At 38.4% G+C, this 18,960-nt stretch overlaps 1 protein-coding gene across 28 annotated transcripts in view; it reads right to left on the bottom strand.

The window, feature by feature from the left end:
- The window catches only part of LOC105201286 (myosin heavy chain, muscle), a 46,871-nt gene extending 31,734 nt beyond the window's left edge, over window positions 1-15,137 (bottom strand). For 6 of the 28 annotated variants that reach the window (XM_026140712.2, XM_026140721.2, XM_011169243.3 and 3 more), the window contains exons 1-7: window positions 14,729-15,137; window positions 10,244-10,387; window positions 8,288-8,444; window positions 7,743-7,975; window positions 7,093-7,156; window positions 5,983-6,081; window positions 5,369-5,472 (exon numbers count right to left, since the gene is read on the bottom strand). In XM_026140712.2, coding sequence (XP_025996497.1) covers window positions 5,369-5,472; window positions 5,983-6,081; window positions 7,093-7,156; window positions 7,743-7,975; window positions 8,288-8,444; window positions 10,244-10,387; window positions 14,729-14,935 — 1,008 coding nt within the window. In that variant the 5' untranslated portion in view covers window positions 14,936-15,137. Of the gene's footprint in view, window positions 1-1,268; window positions 1,373-3,970; window positions 4,075-5,368; window positions 5,473-5,982; window positions 6,082-7,092; window positions 7,157-7,742; window positions 7,976-8,287; window positions 8,445-10,243; window positions 10,388-10,455; window positions 10,600-14,728 lie in introns of all 28 variants that reach the window. The other 22 variants (XM_011169245.3, XM_039457622.1, XM_039457629.1 and 19 more) reach the window with 6 other exon arrangements.
- Window positions 15,138-18,960: the final 3,823 nt, after the last annotated feature.

Here is an 18,960-nt window from a genome sequence, read left to right as displayed (position 1 = left end):
CCACCTACGCAGTCTCGTAAGACCACGAAGTGCTAAAAAAAGAGAAGAAGAAGAAGAAGAAGAAAATTCGAAGATGACAAAACTGCGAGCTTGATCTTTAGATCGCGCTCGTTATAAATTTGCCTCCTTTGTGGTAAAGAGGTCTTCAGGGTCAGCCTGAACAAGTTCCTTGAGGTCTTGCTTCCAACCCCCTCGCTCCTTTGAGGGGCAGCTTGGATCTTCTTTACGAAATTTAACGTCGCTCTCGATCGATGAAGAATCACTTCCTCAAGATTGCGTCTCTGATCAAATCTACCAAAGTTTCAATCTGGGATGGAACTTCTCACGGGAAGAATAACTACCATAGAAAGAGAAGGGATGGGAGAATCAACAAGGTTGCAAACTACCGGGTCACGTGATGTGATCGCTGAATCTCTTCAAATCGGAAGAGAATTTCTCTCGAGATTCTTTAAATCGCTCCAGATTAAAGAACTGGAGTAGAGGTACCAAAAAGGGAATAACTACTACTGGAAGAACTCGAAAATATTGTACTATTATGTACATAGTAGAGTTGTAGACATCAATAATATAGCAACAATCTAATTATTAAAATTATTTTTGAAAATGTATACATATACATATTTAACGTGTAATTTAATATTACATTTTTTGAATTTTAAATTAATTTTGTTATATGATATTAAAAATATAATATCGATTTTATTGAAATTTTAGACTTATTTAAATGTTCCAAATTAAAAATTACAAATTAAATAATAGATGAAAGTAAATGATTCCCGTTTATTTACTTTGATATTTTTGCATAAAAAAATTAAAGACAAAAATACTACAGTTAAAAATGTTACATCTTAAAATACGTATTCAACAATTAAAATAATTTTGCAGAGTCCAATAATAATTAATTTATTCAGGAAATTAATGAGCTTTAAAAAACTAATTATTTCAGGTAATTGTACAAAATGTATTGTTGCTCATTATCGTCTGCATATGTATATACTAATATCTGGGACAGAAAAACTACAACGACGTCAATCTTCGAAATGTCGTTTGTCTTTTTAATATTAACAAATCATCATTACTTTTACGTCATTATTTTTAAATCTATTAATTAAATATTCAGAGTATTTTGATTGACGACGTTGTAACTAGAGGGGTGGACCCAAAGATATCTGACCCAAAGGCATGAGACCAAATTTTTACAGGGCAAAAAGAGGGGTGTAGGGGGGGGGACATATTTTTTACAACCGGGATGATAACTAAGGACTTACGTCCGTCAGCAAACATTCCTCGCCATCGTCGACGTTGGGGATCGTGATCTTTCCTTGGGACACGTTGACATAGTCGTATATGTTGTTGGACAAGAAACATATATCTGCGAAGCATTTTGAAGAATAAAGTTGCAGTTTCAGAATTTGTTTCAGTCTCAGAATAGCCTTTTTCTGAAAACCTTCGCGATTAGAAGATTTTCTCGATCCATCCTTGATTAATCAGTGATTATCAACTTGAAACGTCGAGCTTCAATTGTCAATCAGTTGTGCTGTCAATTTTTGAGACTCAAAGATCCATTACGTGAAAAGCCATTCACATCTTCTCTAAAAAGATTCTTTAAGTTCCGGATTTGAAATAACTCCATTAATGGAGAAACTTTTCCTTAAAAAATATATTTTCTTAAATAATAGCAATTACTATTTGAAAAAATTTTTTATGATAATTTTAAAAGAATTTAAAAAATATCTTTTATTGTTTTTCAAAAAAGTTTAACATTATTCTAAAATCAGAGATATACGCAGCTTTGAATTTTTTTTTTATCAAGAAATTATATCTTTTAAGAGATTCTTTGAAATTATATTTAACGAGAAAGATCTTTTTAGAAGATGACTGAGTCTCAAAAGGGCGAGAAGGACGAAGAGATTGCACTTGCGAGCGCGTGTATTCATTCAACAGCCTGGCACGGGACGGGCGATAATAGAGAGATGGGCGTATCGGGGAGCGGGTAAACGGGGGCGATGAGTTCCTATCTTGACAGAAGAGAATACTTCTTCAGCGTGAGAAAGCCTCGCGCTCCCAATCTCCCCGCGCCCCGATTGCGGCGGCATGCAGCTTTCGCAGGCGGGGGGCGAGGGGGGTGACGAATCCTCGGCCAAACTGCAGCCTCTCTTTGCTTGTTGCTTGATAAAAAAAAAAGCAAAAGAACAATTTTTTTACTCATGTAAACTACACTGAAATTCAAGATTAATAGCGTTTTCGATTGCAGCGGGTTTTAACCCAGGTTCGTCGCCATTTGCCGAAATCGTCCAATTAGAATGAACGATCATCCGACAAATGGTGATGAACCTGGGTTAAAACCCACTGCAGTCGAAAACGCTATAAGTCAACCGAATGAACGAAATAAATGTTGAATTTCTTTAAAGGCGCTACAGTTCTGTAAATTAATTAAGTACGCAACTGCGATTAAGAACGAAAATGATCACTAAAATATTCGACTTTAATCGTTTCAACGATAATTGCAGCTCATCTTTCTCTCGTTAAGATTTTTTAACATTTCTTCAGCTAACCAAAAATTAGTGCAATATAAGTTGATATATCCCTAAATAGTTTCACAAGAAGCCACAAGGGAGTCTGAATTTCGCCAAGGCTCGAAGGCACCCTGGGGGCTGGACTTACGTCCGTTGCTTCCATGTCTTCGCCGTCGTTGACTCCCGGAATTCTGGTCTTACCCTGGCTAATGTACCAGTAGTCGCCGATCCGGTTGCTCAGCATGGTCATTTCTGTATTAGTTCGTTCTTTTTTTCTACCCACGCTCGATCTCGTATCGAGGCAAGCGAGCGATCGTGACCATCGTCGACATCCCAAGTCCCTTTTGCCATTGTACAAAAAAAAATTTTCCCCCTTCTTAAGAAAATGCTCTCTTAATCAAATTAATTCACTCGGCAATTGATCTGTAAATTGCGAAATGACGATTAAATCGTTCGACAATGACTTCGATAGAATTAATTTGAATTAAAGAGTAACTAGTGTCGTCGATGCTCGCGATAGAAAAAACAATAGCGAGTTATTGGCGGCGAGTACTTGCTGGAAAAAAAATGATAGTGCGATAGAGAAGAGGAAGAGAGAAAGACAGAGAAATGAAAGAGAGAAGTTTTAATGAAATACGATGTCCGCATGTGACACTGTAAGAATACATCTGGTTAATCACGTGGCACATTGAAGAGCTGCAATGAAAATACAGAAGAGCAAGAAGAAAGAAACAGAGAAAGAAAGAAAGAGAGAGAGAGAAACGTTGAAAAATACAGATAGCACGTAAAAAGAGATAATAGCACAAATATGTTTTTACGTATACAGAAAATACAGAATATGTAAGTAGAAGCCGACACAAAAAAAAAAAAAAAAATCAAAGTGTACGGAAGAGAGTCATCACTCGGCGTAGTATTCAATGAGCAATGACACTTTTCCGGAAGCGGTCACTGTATACGAGGAAAGGCGGCAATTACGTATAGAGAGGAGCTAGTGCTTAGAGAGTTGGACCAGCGAGCTTCGAGATATAGATTTGCGTACAAAGTGATACGATTGACGTTGTTACAGCAATTTTAGGAACGGACGCAAGACGCATCTTGCTTTATAAAAATGCATGAAAATCTTCTTCGCGAAAATGGAAATTTAATAAAAATAGAACAGAAGGAACGACGCACTTCAGTTACGTAATATTATCTTTGTAAACGACATTTATAACATTTCTCACTATGACAAACGTAATAATACTAATATCACATAAAATCTGATAAAACACGGCGGAACGTAAAAATATGAAGGTATATGTTTCATAAAGATATGTTAAATAATTCTCTATATAAAATTATTTAAACGCGAAAAGTAAAAGCCTTCGAAGGTTCATTTAATTCCTCTATCTCGATGGAATTTCATTTTGCTGGCGCGATTACTGACGCCGGCTGGTCCAGATCGTTGCACTTACATCGGTAACCAAAAGCTCTTCGCCGTCATCGAGGCCGGGAATCGTTGTCTTGCCTTGCGATACAAAGTAGTAGTCGGTGATGTTGTTGGACAGCAGACACATCGCTACAGGGTGATAGAAAGAAAGAAAACATGCGGGTGGTTAGAACCGATGGTGGCCATGTTTCCTGGTGGCTTTCCATCGTGCTATCTAAGGGGATGTCGTATCTACAGAGGATCTATGAACCCTTGCGAATTCGCGGGTTCTCTATACTGCGTCGCAGAGTGAGGTAAATACCAGGAAGTGCCACCTGTGCTCATCAGGGGTCCATCAGCTCGACGAAGAAACCATTAAACCGCCTATGCATCTTCTCTTTCGCAAACTTCAAGTTTTATATTTATTCCTAGTTACACCCAATATCTCTTTCCGTAAAATGTTTCGATATAGATTTCTCGCAAATTTTTTTTTTTTTTTTTTTTTAAATTATTTTTACGCGATGTTTCCGCAAATATTTTTATACAAATGTACTTTATCGAATTGTCAAGAAACGGAGTTTTCTGAGATTTAAACTAACAGCTTTCAAAATGGCTTCTTCGTCTACACGTGATGCCAATGTCGGAATACTCGCTACGCTAAAAATACGATTTCGACGGTATAGTTCTGCAAAATACCGCTACTCCCTTTGCGGATTACGCCTTGCTAGGAGGATGAAATTATATACAAAGTGTCCCAGCTCTCTCTCTCTCGCAGCGGAGAGATCTACATACTAACACGCTATTCTACGAGAGACGCGTGGCTGTCGTCGTCGAATTTCTACTGTAGAATAATAATTGTCTCATCTTTCTTCTGAAAAGACAAATCTAACTAATAATAAATAAAACTCATTTAAATCAAATGAAATTTCTTTATTTTAACAGACTATCTAATTCATGTAACTGAAAGAAAAAAAATTAGACTTAAAATTTAAAAAATTCTAATTTTTAAAACTGGATTTATTTAGAAATTGTAAGCTCCTCTTTGTAATTTTCTTTCATTGATAAGAATTTTTGTAAGCTCGTCCAAAATCTCGTACATTTCTTTGCTACGAACTTATAAACAAAATTGAGTCTAATCAAATTCTTTTCATTTGAGATTATCAATGAAAATTAATGTCAATCGATAATAAAACAGTATAAAACAATACAACAAGTAAATATGAAGGTACATCTTTCAATCGAGAAAATCGACCTCGATAGACACGCTTCTCATTCAATACCCCGTTCTTGAGGCGTTACGAATTGCCTGCTACAGTTCCTTTAGGCAACGTGATACACAGTTAATCCAAGAAAACCGTCAGCAACCGAGTCTAAGATACAAGGCTAGTAAAAATAAATGTGAGGCGAGAATCCTGCGATATATTCGTCATCGTCAGGTCCTTACGTCGGTCAGCAGACACTCCTCGCCGTCGTCGACATTCGGGATCGTTGTCTTGCCCTGAGATACGAAGTAGTAATCGTTGACGTTGTTCGATAGGAGGCATATTTCTGTGTGGAATGAGGATAATTCGACAGTGAGACATTTCGCTGGTATACGGGAGGAAAGAGGACGACCCTCCAGGCGATTACACCCCCGGATCGTTCACGCGAAACCTTTCTCTCATCCAGGCTTCGCAACACCTGTCTCATCTTCCCGACCTGATCTCGTTGATCAGCGAGCATTTGCGAATGCTCCGGAAATAATCGCTATCTTGAGAAAATTATTTATCTCATATTTGCTTGAAAAATAATTAATCAATACGTTTAATTTCAGCAAGACAAAAGTAAATGTTTTCACCAATGACACGTTATCGATATCGCTGCGTCATGTGTAAACAATTATGTACAATTACTTTTTCCTATGAGTAATTATATTAATCTTCTTATTTTTCTCAAGGTAGCAATGATTTTTCATATGGTCCTAGGAGGAGAATATAATTCGTGGAAAGCGACGTGCGAATCCTATTTTAAATTTCTCCTGTTCAACTTTCTTTCTCGCGATAATATTGATGATCTTACCCTTCAGCCCTTTGACTGATCCGGACATCATCTGATAGAAGATGTGGTAGGAACGCTCCAGAGTTTGTTGAGAGATGACACGAGCCTTCTCCAGTAGATCTGAGAAAAGGATATTGTTTTAGAAATGTACTTCCCACGTAAAGAAATGTATTCTGTAGAATCTACGTTTGTAAAAAAAGTTGTACGAAAAGGTTCACTAAAAATATAAAAAGAAAAAATATATATAGCGAAGATCATTTCTTCTTAGTAAAGATTATTTCTTCTTAGTGAAGAAATAAGTTTATTCAATTATGAACAAGTGCGGTCAATTATTATTATCATTAAATTGATTAGTTTTAAATCAACCAACTTTCTAATTGTTACTAATTGTTATTAATTGAAATTTCTTCTTCCTTTAATACCTTTAATAGAGATAAATAGAGCGTATATATATATATTTTTTTTCTCTATTAAATGTATCGGAAGAAGAAATTTCAATTAATATTGTAACAATTAGAAAGTTGGTTGCTTTAAAACTAATCAATTTAATGATAATAATAATCGACCGCACTTGTTGATAATTGAATAAACTTATTTCTTCACTAAGAAGAAATAATCTTCACTAAGAAGAAATGATCTTCGCTAAGAAGAAATAAGTTTATTCAATTAAATGATCAATTTAATAATAATTGACCGCGCTTGATAATTGAATGAAATTATTTCTTCTTACGATTAGTGAAGAAATAACTGTGTGTGAATTAAGACGTCGTTACACGCGCCATTCATTGTCGTTTATAGCGCGAGGATTGAGCAAGGGAATCATGACGATGACGCGAGCGGATTTTAAGCCAAACGATACGAAATGGCGCGGTCGCAAAAATAACCGGGCGCAATCGAAGAACGGGCTGAACGACGACGGTGTAAATCGCGAATCGACGCCAACTGCGCCTCCGAGATCGCGCGTTTGCGTCGCGACGATAATAAACGCGCTCGCCTTCCGTCACCTTGACGTGACTATTAAACGTCGGACGTGATTAACTGCGCAAAATTAACAACCGCGTGACGATTTCGCCCTCGAGATTATGAGCCGGCAAATTCGCTTCGTGAATAACGTCGGGTGAAAATACTCACATGTCTCGATATCGGCACCGGCCAGCTTTCCAGAGGGGCCGAAGTGAATACGAATGAATTTACCCTGTTTGAGACGAAGGCACAATTAATCCATTTGATTAAACGGCCGATCTGCCGATCTAGGCTCTCGGCCACGATCTCCGTCGTAAACAACATTCCTTATTTCTAACCGAGCGTTTTCTACTTTCTTGAAATTAAAATACACGTGTGTGACCAAAAATTTAATACGATTAAATTAAAAAAAAAAAACATTAAAATAATAAACTAATAACTGCACGATTGCACAATTATACGCCGAGAGAAACAATTCCTAAATTTTAATAAATATTTACTCGAATAGTACTAATAGTAAATGAGTAGTTCTTATATTAAATACATATTAACATTTAATAAATATTTCATTAGCACTATTCAAATAAATATCTATTAAAATTTAGCAATTTTTTCCCTCACTGTAATAATATATAAATTACTTGTACTTTTAAGCTAAGAGATCCAATAATTTTGCACAACGAGTTGTTCTCTTATCCCCTAAATTGTTATTGGATACTTCTTTGTACGCAATCGTTTATTTCAGCCAGATATAGCGTAACGGCCATTCTACCTTATTGAACGCTTCGTATATTGAGAGTTAAAATAGAAACACTTACGAAACGAGAGGAGTTATCATTACGGACGGTCTTGGCGTTACCGAAGGCTTCTAGTACAGGGTTGGTCTGAACAACCTGGTCCTCCAGAGAGCCCTTCTTCTGACTCGCATCTGATTCCTTCTCTTTCTTGGTCGAGGCGCCGACGGTGGCGAAGTACGCGATTACCTTCTTCGTGTTCTCAGTCTTTCCGGCACCAGACTCACCGGTGATCAACATAGACTGGTTCTCGCTGTCTGTTAGGGGTGAGAGAAGTACAGGCTTTACGTAAATGCGCAAAGCGACGAGAAAATCGGGAAAAATCGATCGTATCTCTTACAAACCGATTCTCAAATTGTTTCTTTGAAATAATAAAGAAACCTTCAATATGATAAAAAAATCTGCAATACGACTGTTCTGACAATTTATTTAATTATTTGAAACAAATTAATATAGTTTAATTGATTATTGGGATAATCAACTTGAATTAATTTTTTTTATAAGAGCGACATTAATGTCGTATTGCGCTTAATTAACTGCTCCTCGCATAATTACGGTTTCTTACGTACTGGTGAGCATGTTGACGTAGGCTCCATCAGAAATGGCGAAAATGTGCGGCGGCACCTCACTACGCCTCTTGCCTCGGTACAGTTTGGCGCACCTTGAGGTGTACACGGGGAATCTTTTGTAGGGATTAATAGCCACGCAGAACAGGCCGGAATAGGTCTGCAAAGGTCAACGATCATTTAAATATCGATCTAGCGAAGGCTTCGAGCAACGTTCCCTGGCACAGCCGGTCTCTGCGGTTTGCCAGGACAAAGATTCTCGCCTTGCGATTCTCGTCTCGATCGCGCGAGAGTTAATCATAATTGCGTGCACAAAAAATCACAAATTTGAGTTGTTCGAACTTCCCGAACTCGATAAAAAAAAAAAAAAATTATATTGCATACTTATACGTTGACTTGATTCAACGTGAAAATATAAAATTTAAATGTTACAATACTTATACTTTCTTAATAACATTGTAAATTTTATAGAGCGTTCAATAATATAATTCTAAAAAAAATTCTTTTCTCAATTAAACATATAATATTGCGTGATGTATAATTAAATTTAGTCTCGAACTTCGAACAGCTGAAATTTATCTGCGAAATATTTAGTAAACTGTCGACAATGTCCGATTATTTTTTCGTTCAAATTTTCACAAGGACAATTATCAGTCAAGTTATATATAAATTAATATTTTATCTATGAAACTCATAAAATTCTGTTAGATGCAACAGAAGATGAAAATATAATTCAATGTTATCAATTGTAACGTATTATATGGATTAATTCGTTACATTAAGATGACGAAAAAAATAATCCGACAACATCGACAGCACTGACACAACTGTATGCATTATACATATGTACATATATAAAAACGAAAAAAAAAACATAAAAATTAAACGCCGATGCAGGAACAGTCCTTCTTCCATCGTGCGGATGCGACCCGTGTCTCGAAACAAGAGCATCCTTCGCGTTCTTCGCTTTGTGAGCACGTGGATCCTGGGGCGTAGTTAAACACAACGGACGTAACTCAGGGAACAAACATAGAAGAAGAGCTTATCACACATCTTGTGCGAATTAAAACAAAGAGAATGTCGTGGAGAGTTGGCCGAAGTGATGAGGATGAAAAAATGCGTGGCGAAGGATAAATATCTTGCTTGACATTTTTTCAATTTGAGAGAGATCTGTCTCTCTCGGTAGTTGATTGAAAATCATCCGTTCGAAAGGGAAAGAACAACCTTCGCAAGCGTGTGGAAGAATCACAGAACGTCGCGACACGTCAGCGTGTTTTGCGCGATGTCGTTCTCTTATTCTCTCAAAAAAAAAACAAAGGTAAAAAATATCAAATAAAATCATGCACCTCCAGACGGTAGTCTGGAGTGAACACAAAACGAAAAATAATTTTTAAAAATCGATAAAAAGCCAGGAGACGTCGTAGCACGTCACGGTGCTTTAATGACGGCGTCATCCCCCTTGCTAAAAAAAAGAAGAAAAAAAACAATATTCTCATGAAAAAAGTCATGCATTTTTTGATGGGGAAAACATCGAACGGACGAGAGATCCTCGTTCATACAGGGAAAGGATCATCGATAAAAAAAAAAAAGAGAGAAAAAGAAGAAGAAGAATAAAGGGAGCAGGAGACGTCGTGGCATATTGTCCTGCTTTACGACGACGCTCCTGCGCAAGATCCGTGCATCCTGGCGAGCCGTTTGTCGCGGATGACGAATGGAGTGTAAAGTCGAAGGACCTCTTTCGGAACGTCGCGGGACGCGTTTTGGCGTTTTTGAGCGACAAACCGGTCCTTCGAAACAGTAGGGACATTTCGAAAGGGTGTCGCCGCGAGAGTCGTGGCGGCGGCTCGCAAGTAGAGGATGAACACTCGAGGTCAGAAAAAACCAGACAAAGCCCTCCGCATCCTGGGACGGATAGGAGGGAGGGTGCGAGCATCTCCCCGTTGCGAGCGAAGGGCTTACGTAGATGAGCTTGGCGTAGTAACGTTGCTTCAAGTTGTGGAGGACCGAAGCATCGTTGAGGTAGGTCAAATTGGACATATCTTCGGCTTTCTCGTACTTGGGCGGGTTCACCTGCTGCAGCTGATCCTTCTTGAAGTCCTTGGTCTGTCATCGATCCCGAAAGAGAAAGAAAGAGCGGCGTTAGTGGCGTACGGTCACGACAATCGACTTACGTAGATCAGTTTGCCGTAGTAACGCTGCTTCAGATTGTGCAACACCGACGCCTCGTTCAAGTAGGTCAGGTCGGCCATGTCTTCGGCTTTCTCGAATTTCGGTGGGTTCACTTGGGACAGCTGGTCCTTGCGGAACTGTTTCGTCTGCGCGAGCATTTTCTTTTTTTTTTCTCTCTCTCTGTGTCTCTTTTTTCTCATTGTTACGTGTCAAACAATTCTGTTATCGATCTCTCGCAATTAAAAGCAAGAGATGGAGAACACTGTTGGAACTTGCGCATTATCTTTATTGGAAAGACGCGATTTTATCTTGAACAATTAAAATTTCTTTTGCAAGGATAAAGAAAAATAGAAAAAAAAGTTTGAACTAAATTGATGAGTAATTGCAGAAATTGAAAAGAAAATATATAAATAAACCTTTCCAATATAAAAGAAAACAGCTTCTCTTTCATTTTTTGCTGTTGTTTTAAATGCTTTCTACGTTTATAATATTTAACAATATTTAATTATAGTAAAATATATTTTTATAAAGCATTTACTTTGTAATTTAACAAACTGCAAGAATAACTAGAATTAGGAATACAGTAATAAATAAATAACAGTTATTAGAATATTTGTAATAATTTCAAGAGAAAATTTAAACAAAATAAAAGAAGCCATTTACAGTTAGAATTTTAACTAAAAAGTTTTCAGTTTGATCAATTTTTTACTGAGAAAACAAAAAAAAATTACACAAAATAAAATGATCCTCTAACAGCCACGTTATTATCATAGGTATTTTGAATACAGATAAGTAGAGACACTATAACACACCCCGTCTAGATCGATAAATTGATTTTCGCAAGATTAAAATTGGGAAAGCACAGGTGTTGAAAATGGTTAATCTGCATTTGGGAAACTGAAGTGCTAGAAATCTCGGATGAAAAACGGAAAAAGACACAGTATTTTTCTTCAATGATTGCATTGCGTAAAGTGATTTTTTGGCAACGGCCAAAATGACCCCTGTTTCTCCACATCTCTCTCTCTTTCTCTGTCTCCCTCAACGTTTTTCTCGGGCCTCGCGCTCGGTTGCTGCTCTAAAAATACGTTGACCCGCGTTTCGAGAAGTGGCGTTTCGGCTTATTATTACGCCAGGCGCTAGCAATTCTAACAATAGCGTTTGGGCTTACAGTCGTAACGCGCGCGGCGACACGGGTTTGCTGAACCATTATGTAACCGACGTGCGTTACGCGGAGTCGCGGATATTGGGGCCGTTTGTGCTCGAGTTTGTCGCGGCAGCGGAATGCGGGCGAGAATAGCGGGGTACCCCTTCGTTGAAATGATGAAAAATAAGCGCGATCGATATTGACGAATAATTATATAAAAAAAAAGTCGAGCGTTTGAAATGTGAAATATTATAATCAATAATGTATAGTACGAGATTTATTCGCTTTTTGAATTTGGAATACAAAAGAAAGAGAAAAAGAGAGAGAAGCAAAAATAGAAGATAATGAGCTGTAGACAATGGAATTATATAACTTTATATTACGTTGGAAATGTAGCTCTCTCTCACGAAAGATAGTATCACAGCATTACCCGTACAGCATGTAATATTGCAATGTAACAACAATATTGCTGCAATATTACAATGTCGCAGTAATATTACTGCGATATTGTAATATTGTCGCGATGTTGTTGCAATATTACGTGCTGTGCGAGTATATATCAGATTACGTACAAAGGAGGGAGAAAGAGAGAGAAGAATGAGGTAACCTAAGAATCTGGCAAACGTTTTAACGTTAAATGTATTAAAAAAAAAGTTCCCCAATTTTTCGACGTTCGCTTTCTGCCTTGCGAAAGTCAGTGCAAAAAAATTCTGGAGGCATCTAAAAATGCTGAAATTCTATTAGGTAATATAATAAAGTTTATTAAACAATGTATCAATGAGATTTAAATTTGGTAAGAAATGCTCCAGCAATTTAATGGATGTCAAGCATACGTCTTCCTTCCACAATTATTGTTAAAAATTTCATTTCTTGAATTACGTATAGATAAGAGGAGAACTTTCCGGACAGAGTTCACAGAATGGAATAAGTATAACATTGATTTCGAAACACAAGATTCCAAGCAGAAAATTAGAATTTTGCAAATAGAAATTTACAGATTTTCTTCAAAAATTTTATCCTTCGCTAATTTTACTAACATACATTTCGTTTCTCATTCTTATTTTTTGAAAAGAGATAGGTTCATAGAAGTCTCGAAAAATTTTTTTTATTTTTTTAACTTTAAAACTTCCTGTATATTACTGCCACATGCGGATCTTGCAAGTGGAAAATCAGATTCTGTTTAATTTTAGAATTGGTTTGCGAGAAGTTAAGGTCTCCTCGGTGAAACAAAAATATAATACGCAATTGAAAATTCTCATTTCGAGTTTAAAAATATACTCTCTTTACGCGCTCTCTCACTTACTCGCTACAGTAAGCGAAGGGTGGAAAAAGGAGGTTCCGAGCAGAAAAAGAAATGCATCCCGTCGAAAGACAGGTCGCCATTGTATATTTCCGCTGCCAGAATGAGATGGCGGAAAGCCGCGCTTTACGTAATATACTTTTTGACAGGCCTCAAGCCCGAGAGGGACTTTATTTCCGTCCGAAAAGAAAGCCTACACCTTCGGGGACGGCCGGGTGACAGAAGGTCGTAAGCGCTCGACGACGCCGCCGTCGTCGTCGCCGTTGTCGACGACGACGGCGGCGGCGGCGGCGATGGTGGTGGCGGCAGCGGCGGTTCGCGACCGGTTTTCTGTTCTCCGAAAATAGATCGTCAGCGAGATCCCCGTTCCTCCCTCTTCTTTTTATATATATAGAAGCCAGCGAATCCCCTCTCTCCCTCTCTCTCTTTCTCTCCTTCTGTCTCCCTCGGTCCGGTCGAGCCGGCTAAAAAATCGTCCAAGCGGAGGGAGAGATCGCGCCTTCCATGGCGATCGATGGAAATCGCCGTGCCGTAAACAGACGTCCCCTTCCGCCGCCCCTCAGCATCCCGAAAAATCATACGAGCGAACGGATTTATCCGGCGAAATCGGAACGCACTCTCGAAGTCGACGCCTTCTTCCTCGAGCGTACGCACATCCCGCGTGAACGCTTTTTCGGCGTGATCGCGCTCGCGAAAAGTGTTACGTCACTTTCGGGGTCTAGTTCGAGAAAGCGAGAGAGATAGAGAGACAGTAGAATGGAATCTGAGGAACAATTTCATCGAGTAATCAATGTCTTTATACGTGAATTTATTTGATAAATTGAGGTTGTATCTTATTCTCAGCTGATTTTCCCCTTTCAATGACATCTGCCATGTTATAAGATTTATAACATTAAAATGCAAAAGAATTTGTTGACACCTAGATAATGATGTAAGATCGCGCGTTTAAATGTTCAAGAACGAATTTTCGGTTAAAAGAATTTGCGAAGTAGAAAAGGCTTTGTCAGACAGTAGAGCAGGAAGACGTATGGGCAGACCGACAATACTTTTGATACAAAACGACTGATCGCAAGACATTTGTTAAATTATCATCGATGCGTATGTAATATTTAATTAATGGTTGTCAAAAAAAAAAGTAGGAAAAAAATTGTAAAAGTGTCTTCTAAAAATTCATCTCCGATTGCTTTCTAGCGTACCTGATACAAAATACCTAAATATCTAAATATTTAAATGTTATAATTGTTACATCCTTCAATTAAAATAATTTTTAACATAATTAGAAAATTGTTATCGGAATTTGAGTTAGTCATGTTACATGGTGTCTTGAATATATGTAAAGTGTTAAAATAGTGAAATACTGGTAACAGGTATTATTGTTAAAACAATTTCGGAGCACGGAAGACAGCTCTAGTTTGACGAACAGCTTTTCGGAATCTAGAATGCAAACAATTGCACTCGAGACTTTGAAAGCGTTAAATAATTTATAACATCAGCCAATCGCTTTTGCTAATCTCACCAAACGAATTTCTGTAACTTTCTCTTTACACTCATTGAACGAAATAGCCATCCTTTTTCAAATAGCTAAAAAAAAATAGATATATTAGATTTTTTCAACTTTAATTTCCTCTTTTTAGAATCACATACGCCACATTGTTACCTTCGTGAATTTAAATTTTCGAAAAGACACAAAACAGAATTATTCAGACACCGTGTCAAACATCGGGATCGGCTGTTTTCCAAGCAACCCGGTGACATTCTAGAGTAATGGGGGATCGGAGGAGTGGGTAACAGAGGGATGCATTGGTTTGTGCACGGCAACCTAAGTACACACCTCGCCGCCAGGCAAGCCGACGCTGACGACATCGCCCTTGGTGGCTTTGATCTCGCCGAGGAGGTAGCCCTCCTTCTCGTCGGGCACCCAGCATGCTTTCTTCGCGTCGTAGGGTTTCGTCTGATCGATCCTCTTCTGCTCGAGGGAAACGAAGAGGTATGGGGTCGGATCGGGATCCTCTCCCTCCTGGGGCTTCGGGGCTGGCATCTTTGGTTCTTCTTCTGGGCTCTACCGGCGGTAAACTGATGCCGTGGAACTCACTGGCTTCCTCCTCGAGTCTTGCTTCTTCTTCTTCTTCTTCTTCGGTGGGAGGGGAGGACTGTTCCTCTTCTTCCTGTCGTTTGCCTTTGGGGCTTGTTGTTGGTTCGGCGGCGGACGGACTACTTCTGGCGGCACGTTCTGGGCGGCCCTGAGGAATGATCGGTTAGAACATCTCGGCGCTCCCGGTTGTGGGGGATTCACTTCACGAAACCACGGCCGGTTATATATCAGGCTGATGCAAGAAACTGTCTTTAACATCGTTTCTATTAATTTTTTTTTTTTAATCTTTAACAGCTTTTTTTTTAACATTTTTCTTTTGCGTAAAGAGAATTGCAATCGATTATTATTTCAATTAACTAAGATTATTTTCGAAAATATATAAATCTCATTCTCAGTTTTGACTTGACAGACACTACACCTTTTTATTATCTTGTGATAAACAATATTAAAGAGACATACTTGTCGTGATTTTTCAATGTATCTTTGTAACTGATCTCTAAATAAAAATCATCCGTTTAAATAACGTTTATTTAAACTAAACTAATTCTTGTAATTACAAAATTTATCGATGTCATTTATCGAAAAATAAAATTCCAAATTAATCAAAATATTCGCATTAACAGAAATCCAACGCGTTCTATTTAACAATAACCGCACACATGCGCTTTTATTATTATTTAATTAATTTTGTAATTTTGAAAATAATTATTGTTGCAAGATTATTGTTGTAAGAGCTGAATAAGATTCATCAAATATTCATCAATGAAAAAACTGATGCGAACGCTATTCGAATTGATTTCTTCACCATCGGCTGATATTGTAAGTATCGTAGCTTCGTAAAGTGAAATTTAATGATTTTTAGATTTCGTCGTAGACAACCGCCGGCTTCCTCTTTTATGATTTCACTAAAACGTTCTAGAAAAACGTCGCAAAGGCAGTAAAGATCCATTTTATCGAACACGCTTCACCTTGAAGCAGGTCGGTACGATGTCGGTACGTATCACTGACACTACTACTCGACGCGACGATTATGCGTGCACCACAGAAGAAGAGTCGCGAAGAAGAGTCAAGAGAGTGCGATGGGGTTGCATAATCAGATAAGAATACAAAATGGAGCAGGCACGAAGCGGCACTGGCGACCGGACCAAAAAGAGCGACGTATCGCGTTACAAGAAGTTCGATATTTTTGTTTCTTCGTACAAGTGGATAAGAAATACAAGGAACATGCGATAGATGCGAGACATTTTCGCGTGAGTTTATTAGGAAAGCGTGCGGACTTTAAATAACAAGCGAAATGAAACATGTGTCATAATGGAGAATAATACTGTTGAAGAAGAAAATGACAGATTTAACGGAATAAAAATTAAGGGAAACATTGAAAGTTGAACTTTAAGTTTCAAACAGTCAATTTTTTTGATCCAACAGATAAAAATTTCATTGGAATCTAATGGACGAAGATCTAACAAAGAAATTCGCAATTTTTAATTGAAAACAAATTTTCAAAACGGAAACAATTTGCACAGAGAAAATTAATTTTATTTTTTAACTTTTTGAACGATAACAATTGATAATAAATAAATTAATTTTTTTGCTCCAATTTTTTAATATCTTCAATCAAATGACACATAAAATTTTATAAAAATTGACATTTTTTACACTTAAAAATTAAAATGAAACAAATTTTGATTTTACTCTATTATTGAATTAAATTATCTAAAAAAAACCAAAATAAAATTTTTTAATTTTTTAAATTAAGAAAGCAAATATAATAATTTTTGATAAATCAATTTTTTATCTTATATTATACCAATTTATTATATTATATCAATTCAATTATTACTTAACAATTGTTTAAATATTTACATACAGTGCTATGAATTATAAATAAATATAGAAGAAAAATAGATAAAAAGCGTAAATGCGAATGAATGATCTGATGAATTGACGATTCGTTTCGAAAACGAAATTGAACGCTGGGAGATATCCCATCAAACTTGGCGTCGCACAGTGGTATTCTTGGTATAGGCACCTTAGTGAAGGAAAAACCTTTCGATCGGAAATCGGTCGACTTCCTGATCGACACTGGAATTCAAATTCGCTCTTCCCTCCGATCCTATCGGATCGGAGCAGAGGGAAGGTTAGGGGGATAAAGAAGGACAAGAGAAAGAAGTGAAAAGAAGCAACACTATATCCGTACACCGTTCGGGAGATCGTAAGCACACACAGGTAAAAAGCTCCTCTAAATAGGTTCCTGGCACAATCCTCTCTCGGTCGCACCTCTCGTCGGATTCTCACACGAGTACTTCACCAAGAATCGACGAAGATCGAAGGTCACTCCCTCGAAAGATCACCAGGGTCCGTTCGCCAGCCGGTACCACTTCCCGTCCACCTCCGACCGACTTCCACCCCCAATCTCTCGACACACGCACACACACACACACGATTCTCTCGAAGAGGAAAAGGACCAACCGAACTCGGTCCTCTCGCGAGTTTTTCTTGCGGTCCTCTAAGCTCTTAACTCCGCTTGTTCGTCCTTAAACACCGGTACCGTGTGTATACACAGGTGTATATGTGTGGGTTTTGCTGCGTGTCAACCCCCTTGGTTCTCTGTGAGTGAGCGCGGGGGTAAGTGTGCGTTCTCCGACGGACGAATGCGGTGTCGTAACGACGTCCGGACCGATTTCACCCCCGTTTATTACCCACTTCCGTTCTCCACGTCGTATTTTCGCTACTTTTGTCTTCTCTCAATCGAGAGGGCAAAGAAGAGCAGGTAGAAAAGAAGAAGAAAAAAAAAAATAGGAGCCGACGGTGTCGCGACGCGACGCGACGTGGTGCACTTACGTTAGAGAGCCGTTCTGTCGGGGAAACGAGCGGGGGCTCCCAATATAAGCGCGTGCAACGTGATCCTAGAGTGTAACGCCGCGGTCGATTGGCCCGGCCGGCCGACGAATCGCATATCGCGTTACTTCCACGGCCAATCTACCTTTTTAGGCGGACGATGATACCGAGAACGCGGTGCGACAAGGGGTGGCCGCGACGCCGACGAGTGAGATGAAAATAGACGTTGGAGCGAGACGCCGTATCGCTGTCCGCTCCCCTCTCTCTCGGCCATCCCTCTGCTTGGTACTCCGGGCTGCCCCCAGCCATGGCGATCGCCGCGGACCTCGAAATGGAAGAAAGAGGTGGCGGAATTTCGGAGGGTGCGCTCGCTTCTTCACTTTGGCTCTTCCATCGCTCTTCGTGATTGTCGAGAGGAGAGAAGAAACAGAAGAGAAAAAGAGAGAGAAATGAGAGAGGAGGAGGAAGGGAAAGAGGAGCGCACCACGTGGAGGGCGCACGTGGTGAACGTGAGCGTTACTCGGGGTGCGCGCTGGCGAACGATGATTCGCTCGTGATCCGTTACGTCAAAACGAATCGTCAGTCAGTCAGTCAGTCGAGATAAATGATTGATGGATATCTGTTTGACTTTTTTTTTTATTGTGTTTCAATTAACATTTGTGACATCGACAATTTTCGAACGAGCTCTCGTAACAGCGGTTCTTCCTCGTACAGTTTCAATGATCGATACTACATTTTTTTTTTATTATCATCTCGTCTTCCCTGGATGATTTAAAACTCGAAAAGAATATTCTGTTTTACCAAAAAATTGGTAAAATTTTTTATAAATTATTTCTTAAAATAATTATAAGTATCAATTATAAATATAATTGCCTTTTATTTTTTTTTGTTTTTTTTTTCACTTTTATATGTGTCAAATATTTTAGAGTATTTTATTTTATACTTAAAAGATTTTTTTTAAACTGCTATAAAATAAGTAAAATTCTTTTTTTTTTTAATGTGATCTGTCCTCACTTCTGTCTTCTTTCTCTACAAAAAGTCGCTGGTAGACATCTGATCGATATTCGGACACGAATATCTGCAAAGAGAATGCACGGGATCTCAAAAAAAGATCGTTAAAATAAATTGAGGTG

Source organism: Solenopsis invicta, chromosome 14 (assembly GCF_016802725.1).
Source record: "Solenopsis invicta isolate M01_SB chromosome 14, UNIL_Sinv_3.0, whole genome shotgun sequence".
Lineage (NCBI taxonomy): Eukaryota > Metazoa > Arthropoda > Insecta > Hymenoptera > Formicidae > Solenopsis > Solenopsis invicta.
This window is presented reverse-complemented; position numbering and strand designations above follow the sequence as displayed.